General features: G+C 51.9%; 1 protein-coding gene across 5 annotated transcripts in view; it reads left to right on the forward strand.

Annotated features, from left to right (window-relative positions):
* ppp2r5d (protein phosphatase 2, regulatory subunit B', delta) overlaps positions 1-5184 on the forward strand; it is a 23068-nt gene extending 17884 nt beyond the window's left edge. For 2 of the 5 annotated variants that reach the window (XM_030071252.1, XM_030071254.1), the window contains one exon: positions 193-5184. In XM_030071252.1, the coding sequence (XP_029927112.1) occupies positions 193-327 (135 nt within the window). In that variant the 3' untranslated portion in view covers positions 328-5184. The remainder of the gene's footprint in view (positions 1-192) is intronic. The other 3 variants (XR_003929491.1, XR_003929490.1, XR_003929489.1) reach the window with 3 other exon arrangements.
* The last annotated feature ends 3572 nt before the right edge of the window (positions 5185-8756 follow it).

Raw genomic sequence — 8756 nt, forward strand, 5'->3', positions numbered from 1 at the left:
TTTTCCTCCTGTGTGTCAGACGTCATTAAATGAATGAAATCAGTTTTGAACTAAAGTCACTCAAAGAGCAGCCGAGGCCTTACTACAGCGCCCCCTATGGGCCAGGGGCCACATCAGGAACAAAGCTGAACTGTGTGTGTGTGTGTGTGTGTGTGTGTGTGTGTGTGTGTGTGTGTGTGTGCGTGCTCGCAGGTGAAGGAGCTGAAGAAGGACAAGGTTTTGATGCGCAGGAAGTCGGAGCTGCCGCAGGACGTCTACACCATCAAAGCCCTGGAGGCGCACAAAAGAGCCGAGGAATACCTGACAGCCAATCAGGAGGCTCTCTGACGGGGGGAGGCGGTCCCCACTGAGCCTGGCTCCGCCCCTCTCTGTCTCCGGGCAGGAAGTTGAAGTTTTCCTGGAGAAACTGATCCGGTCGGAAGCTGCCTGCAGACAGCAGGCCGCCGCTGTGTTCGCGTCACGTCGGAATCGCCGCACATACGAGAAAAACCTCCGCCGGTCAGCTGACAGACCAAAACGTTCGAGTCCAGACTCGCTGTGCTTCGTCAAGTCGCTCGTTCACAGCGGACGTCCCGGACGCCGTGATGTCGTGCGTGACGTGAACGCAGCACGAGGCGGCGCCTGCACCGCTGCGCTGCCTCAAACGCATCTCGTGCTGATAAATCTGACCTCCGTGGTTTCCATGGCGACAGGAAGCAGTTGTCTTTCCTGCTGCCGCTTCCTCCACGTTCATCCTGCTGCCTGCGTACCGTTAGACCCCGCCTCCTCCTACCCGATTGATTGGCTCGGTCATGTGGTCTCCCGTGTCGTCTGCTTCGCCGCACATGGACTTGAATGTAAAATCTGAGGCAGTCACCTGCAGTGCATCATGGGAAGCTGACAAGGTCAGTTTCTCTTCCTGTGCGGACAGGAAGTCGATCCGGCTCAGTTCTCCAGGAACAGCTTAGCTCTGGAGCCCCGCCCCCTCCAGTTCTCATCCAATCAATCGGCTGCTGTGCACCTGACCAATCATCTTTCATCTCTTTCCCCCTGGCTCCGCCCACAACCCCCCCCCCTTCTGCTGGACTGGACTGGACACACACACACACACACACACACACAAACACACACACACTCGCTGCATCTTGTTAGTTTGTGTTTGGCTTGTTGCCATGGCAGTGGGGTCTGAGTGTGTCACCATGGCAACAGCACATCCAGCCTGGAAGGTTTTAATGGTAGAAAGACGACACGTCACACGTCTCATAGCACACGTCTGCAGAGTGTGATGTCACGTGACCCGTCAGGTGACCCGTCACGTGACCCGTCAGGTGACCCGTCAGGTGACCCGTCAGGTGACCCGTCACGTGACCCGTCAGGTGACCGTCACGTGACCCGTCACGTGACCCGTCAGGTGACCCGTCACGTGACCCGTCAGGTGACCCGTCACGTGACCCGTCAGGTGACCCGTCACGTGACCCGTCAGGTGACCCGTCACGTGACCCGTCAGGTGACCCGTCAGGTGACCCGTCAGGTGACCCGTCAGGTGACCCGTCACGTGACCCGTCAGGTGACCCGTCACGTGACCCGTCAGGTGACCCGTCACGTGACCGTCACGTGACCCGTCAGGTGACCCGTCAGGTGACCGTCAGGTGACCCGTCAGGTGACCGTCAGGTGACCCGTCAGGTGACCCGTCGCGTGACCCGTCAGGTGACCCGTCGCGTGACCTGTCAGGTGACCGTCGCGTGACCTGTCAGGTGACCCGTCAGGTGACCCGTCAGGTGACCCGTCGCGTGACCTGTCAGGTGACCCGTCGCGTGACCTGTCAGGTGACCTGTCAGGTGACCGTCAGGTGACCTGTCAGGTGACCGTCGCGTGACCTGTCAGGTGACCCGTCGCGTGACCTGTCAGGTGACCCGTCAGGTGACCCGTCGCGTGACCTGTCAGGTGACCCGTCAGGTGACCCGTCAGGTGACCTGTCATGCTGCTGCACCACAGGAGCGGCAGATAGACCAGAATGCACTGCAGCGGCAGGACAGGTGAGACAGACCAGTTTCTGTGTTGCTGAAAGGCATTCTGGGAAATGTAGTTGGTTAGTAACAGCAGTGGTTGTGCATCATGTTTCATTCTGGGGTCATGTGACTGAGTTCTGGGTTCTGATTGGCTGCTGGGAACACACTGAATGTAAAACAGATGTTGATGTAGGCGGAGTCACAAAGCGCGGCGGCGTGTTCCTCACCGTGTTTTCCTCCGTGTCGATGTCACGTGACGTCACTGAGGCACTTCCTGTCAGCTGAGTCGGCGTACTCGCCGCCGTCATGGAAACGCCCTCAGGCTGTAGAATGATGGACCAATCAGAGCAGAGCCCTGTGTGGATCCTCCAGGGCGCGGCGGCTGCGTGTGATTGGCTGATGTTTCCTGTAAAGTGATGAAGTGCTCAGTCCCGCCTGGGGGGGGGGGGCGTGGTCATCCCACTGGATCAGGTAGTTTGACCACGCCCCTTCGTCCCTGTGCCCTGTAGTGGATTTCTGCCACCTGCTTGGTCCAGCCAGGTGTCCTCTGACAGGTGTGACCATGTGGGGTCCCAGTTGGCCAGCAGGGGGCGTGGCCTGCGCACACCAGCTGACAGGTATGGAAACACGCCAACGTAAAAACCAGAAACGTGTCGTCTGCATGGAGCATCGTGACGCGGCGAATGTAAACAAGGAAGTGACCAGCGGCACGCAGGAAGTCCCAGCCAATCAGAACGCTTCAAGGCGGAGCAGAGCGGGAAACCGCCCACTTGGTCCTAAACAAATAAACAAGGTCAAAGTGAGTGATGCATTATGGGACTGAGCCGTGCACGAGGGCGGTGGCAGCTTCAAAGCTCCGCCCACCTGCTGACGTACAGGTGTAGCTGTCCGTCGTCATACAGGAAACACTCAGAGCTGCTCCGCCTCCTTTTCCAGGCCTGGGGAATTCTGGGAAACTGCAGGTTGGAAAAGTTTTGGAAAAGTCCCGGAGTTCTGTTCATACATTTTTTTGTGTTTTTGTTTTTGTTTTGTTTTTAGTGGTCAAATGTTTATTGTTGTGTTCGGCTGCTGCTCCGCCCCCATCCTCACACTTCCTGTCCAGGTCTTACCAAAATAAAAGCTGGGAAATTCAAATCAGATATTCAGCAGAACAAAAACAAGCCGGAGCAGAGATTTGTGATCAGGGCGTCAGCGGGATGTGGGGCGGGACGTCCCGCAGGGAGGGGGCAGTCAGCAGCCCCACGTGGGGCTCGGCCTCACAGGAAGGAGAAGTCATGTGACTCTGAAGCTGCAGGTTCACTTGAGGTCTGTCAGAGGGGAGAGGCGCAGTGACGTGGGCTCACGGCCGCCGGACGACTTTTCCAGACTTTTCCAGACTTTTCCAGACTTCTCCAGGCCCTGCAGGCGCTCTGTGTTCCAGATGTTTCTGCTCCTCATCATCACGTCTCATTCCATCATCACATCTGTTTTGGTTTTGATCAGCTGATTCCTGTTTACTTCCTGTTTACTTCCTGTGTAACCGTCTCATCTCTCTGCTCCACTAAACTCTTGGTCTTGGTTATTTTTTGTTCTTTAAGCGCCTGAGAAATATTATTTTGGAAACAAAGTGAAGGCTGGTGCTTGGCGGTGCGAGCGCCTGCGCACAAACAATCCTCATAGGAATAGATTCTGAAGAAGAAACAGATTATATGCCAGATTATCCTGCTTTATGATCCGGGCACATTCCCACATGCTGCCTGTAGTTATGGTTGCAAATCTTTGTGTATTATATATTGTCATGTATCTTGTCTCATGGCTCCGCCCCCTGGCCACGCCCCTCCTGTACTGTTTACACTGGCTGCTGCTGGTTACTGTTCTCATTGGCTGGTTTTTCTTTACACTCACTGCACGTTGTCATTGATTGGCTGTCGTGTGGGCGTTGCCGTGGAGACTTGCTGTCTATCACTCTGACCATTCCATTGGGGGGGATAAGCCCCGCCCACCTCACTGGCCACTGGACAAAATGGCCTCCAGCCAAAAAGCCGCCGAGCTCGTTCACAACAGCGAGTCTGAATCTGTTGATCAAAATGATTCCAGCGAGTTTTAAGATTTTGATGATTCTCAGGATGTCGTGAATCTCTTATTATTTTGAATTTTGACGCCTTGTGTCAAAAACCATCAGCAACTCAGCAAAATGACCTGGAAAGTTTGCTAAAACTAAAAAAGAAAAAAACAAACAAAAAAACAAATGATCTGAAATTAAGCAACTAAAAACAAAAAAAAAGGAAATTTGCATCACATGAACTTTTGAAACGCGTGGAGAGGGAAGGTTTGGATTCTGTGTTTACTGGTCGACCGCCCGTCTGTCTGCGATCAGCCGCTGCATTTAAGGACCTCACTACAGCCTGGGACCTGTCGGGTCTGACCGGCTTCAGGCAACAGTTTAGAAATGATGTCGCGGGTCGGGTCATGATGATATTATTTTAGTGAAACTCTAGTCTGAAAAAAAAACAAAAATGATGGAGCTGCTGTCTGTTCTCGGCAACTTCCTGTACAGTGCTGGAGTTTACGTGACGGCGCTGAAGGCAACATGTAGGCTGTTACAGGCAGTAAATGTAACGTGGAGATGGAGGACAGGCGTCGAGTTTGGATGAAAATGTGCGGCCCGATCCGCTCTCTGACAGACGACAAACATCACAACGAGCCCAGAACCACTTCAGGATTCACGGGATTTTCCTGTTTCATTAAAACGTTGAGGCGATGACGCTCCGCTGTAAGAGGCTTTCCATCAGGGACTGTTTTCTGGCGGAGGTGTACGTTCTGCTGTGAGGTGGCCACAGAAACAGAGGAACTGTTTGTGTTGTGTTTAAATGCCAACAATAAATAAGAAAAACGAACATCTACATGCACGTCCTGGTTTGCTTAGCCTTTGTCTTTGGCGGTGTGTTCAGGTGCCGTTTGGTCAGAATATTAAACTTTGGGCTGAACGGGTCGGGCAGGGTCCTCCCCCTGGGCCCGTCAGCAGAGGCTCGCAGGTTCGATCCCCGTGGTCTGAGGAGTCCGTCCAGCTCGGCAAAGCGTTCAGCTTTAAGGTCAAAGGTTATTTTGTCCAGTGGTGAGACACATTGGAAGAGGCTGAAGATTAAAAAAAAAAAAAATCTGAAAAATGACCCCACCCTGACACGCACACACACACACACACACGCACACACGCACACACACACACACACACACACGGCCCAATCAGAAGCTGCTGCCCGGTCATCATGTACATATGTTGTACTTTAATTAGGTAGAACATTACATAGTATTAAAGTCCGATTTTGTACAGATGTTCATGTATGTACAGAACAAAATAAAAAGAAATAAAGTGGACATGTTTGACAAGCAGAGTTTGACTGTGTCTGACAGTAACAATCATCTTATTCACACACACACACACACACACACACACACACAGCAAATCATTAAAAACAAAAGTTCAATAAAAGGCTTTTGGGTGGAATGTGGTTTCTACACTGGACAGCAGGGGGCAGCGGCGAACGCAGGAAGAGGAGGATGAAAAACATCAGAAGAAGAAGAGGAGCTGGGCTCAGTTCTCACTTTTGTTTTAGTTAAATAGTTTCCAGGTTTACAGTCAGACTGCATCACTCATCATCAAACCTGTGAAAACTACAGAATCTGCCTTTAACTCCTGAGACAGCTGGCTGGGGATGTGGGCTGGAGAGTGTGTGTGTGTGTGTGTGTGTGTGTGTGTGTGTGTGTGTGTGTGTGTGTGTGTGTGTGTGTGTGTGTGTGCTCTGACTCGCTGGCCGGTTCTTCTTCTGATGTTTCATCTTCCCTGCACGCTGCCACCTTCAGGATCACGTCTAATAAAGGCTTTTATTTTGACACATGGTGAGGGTCGGCTAGTCTGATCTGGCCAATGAACCTCCAGAGGACGTCTGTCCCGCCGTGACGAGAGGAGCGGGACGTCCTGAGGCCACGCCCCGCCGTGACGAGAGCAGCGGGACGTCCTGAGGCCACGCCCCGCTGCTCGGGCCGCCCGGTGGAGGCTCAGCAGGTTATTGATTTGTTTACAGAGCAGAGAGACAGAGAGACATCACAGGACACTAAAACATCTGTTTGACCGAGAAATTAGTCATGAAAAAGAAAGAAAATGACCTTCACTGAAAAACTGTATTAATAGTAATAATAACATCTACACACACACACACACACACACACACACACACACCTATACATGTATCTCCACCCAGCGTCCCTCCCTCAGCTCCAGTCTGACCAGTTCAGCTCAGCAGCTCCTCCATAAAGCTGATGAAGGGGACAGAGTGCAAACACATATCTATCTATATCTATATATCTATCTATATCTATCTATATCTATATATCTATCTATATATAGAGAGAGATATATATATATATCTGTCTGTGTGTGTGTGTGTATATATACATATATAGATATAGATATATAAGAAAATTATCAAAAAATTGAAAAAGAAATCTAGGGGGTCCATGGTTCTGTTTAGATTTTAAATGATGTTACAGGAAAAACTATTTTCTGCGGCGGATGTGTTCCTGTTCCGGGGCGGGACGCTTCACCGCCTCCAGGCAGCCGCTACATGCTAATGCTAATGCTAATGCTAATGCTAGTCCAGCTGTGATGCATTTGCTGTCTGTCGGGATGCAGGAAACTTAGAAAATAATAACTTTATATTTATCCACAATAACAACATGTTCATTATCATCTCTGATCAGACACACACACACACACACACACACACACACACACACACACACCAAACCTATCCAGCTGTGTGTGTGTGTGTGTGTGTGTGTGTGTGTGTGTGCTCCGTGCTGCCTTCAGGCTCAGTTGATGGCGTTCTTGCGGTGCGTTCGCAGGGCGGCGGCGCTCTGCCGGCTCTGCAGCGTGTGCTGCACCATGTCCTTCCACTGGTCGTCTGAGATCTCCCGCGCCCACGCCGGCACGCCGAGCGACGGCAGAGCCACGGCCGCCATCGTCCGCTTCACCAGCTCCACGTGCTCTGAAACAGGAAACAGGAAATCAGTCACACCCCCCTGCTCTGGTTTCACTCGTACCTCACAGGCCGCACTCAGTTCATCCAACTCAAACCCTTCACTTCACAGCCCTCCCCGTCACTTCAGGTGGGCCCCAGGGCTCTGTCCTGGGGCCTCTCCTCTTCATTATCTACCTCCTCCCACTCGGTAATATTTTCCGCAAATTTGGTATCCATTTTCACTGCTTCGCGGACGGCACCCAGCTCTACCTGTCCAGTAAACCCTCCTCCCTCACCCACCCTCCTCCCTCTCCCACCCTCCTCCCTCACCCACTGCCTCTCAGAAATTAAATCCTGGTTCTCCTCAAACTTCCTCAAACTCAACAGTGAGAAAACAGAACTTCTCTTAGTCGGTACCAAATCCACCTTATCCAAAGCCAACAGTTTCTCCCTCACCACTGACAGCTCCACAGTGCCCCCCTCCCCTCAGTGTCCCCCTCCCCTCAGTGTCCCCTCCCCACAGTGCCCCCCTCCCCTCAGTGTCCCCCTCCCCTCAGTGTCCCCTCCCCACAGTGTCCCCCTCCCCTCAGTGTCCCCCTCCCCACAGTGCCCCCCTCCCCACAGTGTCCCCCTCCCCTCAGTGTCCCCCTCCCCTCAGTGTCCCCCTCCCCACAGTGCCCCCTCCCCACAGTGCCCCCTCCCTCAGGTTAAGAGTCTGGGTGTCCTCCTCGACAGCTCACTGTCCTTCCACTCTCACATCAACATAACCCGCTCTGCATGTTTCCACCTACGTAACATTAACCGTCTCCGCCCATCTCTCACCCCTCACTCCACTGCCATCCTGGTCCACAGCCTCGTCACCTCCCGCATCGACTACTGTAACTCACTCCTCTTTCTACTGTAACTCACTCCTCTTTCTGCTGTAACTCACTCCTCTTTCTGCTGTAACTCACTCCTCTTTCTGCTGTAACTCACTCCTCTTTCTGCTGTAACTCCCTCCTCTTTCTACTGCAACTCACTCCTCTTTCTGCTGTAACTCCCTCCTCTTTCTGCTGTAACTCCCTCCTCTTTCTACTGTAACTCCCTCCTCTTTCTGCTGTAACTCCCTCCTCTTTCTGCTGTAACTCCCTCCTCTTTCTACTGCAACTCACTCCTCTTTCTGCTGTAACTCACTCCTCTTTCTGCTGTAACTCCCTCCTCTTTCTATTGTAACTCCCTCCTCTTTCTACTGTAACTCCCTCCTCTTTCTACTGTAACTCCCTCCTCTTTCTCCTGTAACTCCCTCCTCTTTCTACTGTAACTCACTCCTCTTTCTACTGTAACTCACTCCTCTTTCTACTGTAACTCCCTCCTCTTTGGTGCCCCTCACAAATCCCTCCATAAGCTTCAGCTGGTCCAGAACTCTGCAGCCCGTATCATCTCCAGAGCCCCCTCCTTTCATCACATCACTCCCGTCCTCCAGCAGCTTCACTGGCTCCCGGTCAAATTCAATTCAAATCCAGACTCCAAACTCACCTGTTCAAGAGCCTACTCTCTGTAACTATGACTACTTTGTTCCATTTCTCCATTTCTGTTTACCGTGTATGCCTTTTATCTGTTGTTTCATTGAACTTGTTTTTATTATTGTAAAGTGTCCATGAGTGTCAAGAAAGGCGCTTATAAATAAAATGTATTATTATTATTATTAGGTGCTCTGAAACAGGAAACAGGAAACAGCTGCTCTGAAACAGGAAACAGCTGTCTGACCGATCAGCTCTGTCTGACAGACAG

The sequence above is a fragment of the Myripristis murdjan genome, chromosome 15 (genome assembly GCF_902150065.1).
Source record: "Myripristis murdjan chromosome 15, fMyrMur1.1, whole genome shotgun sequence".
Lineage (NCBI taxonomy): Eukaryota > Metazoa > Chordata > Actinopteri > Holocentriformes > Holocentridae > Myripristis > Myripristis murdjan.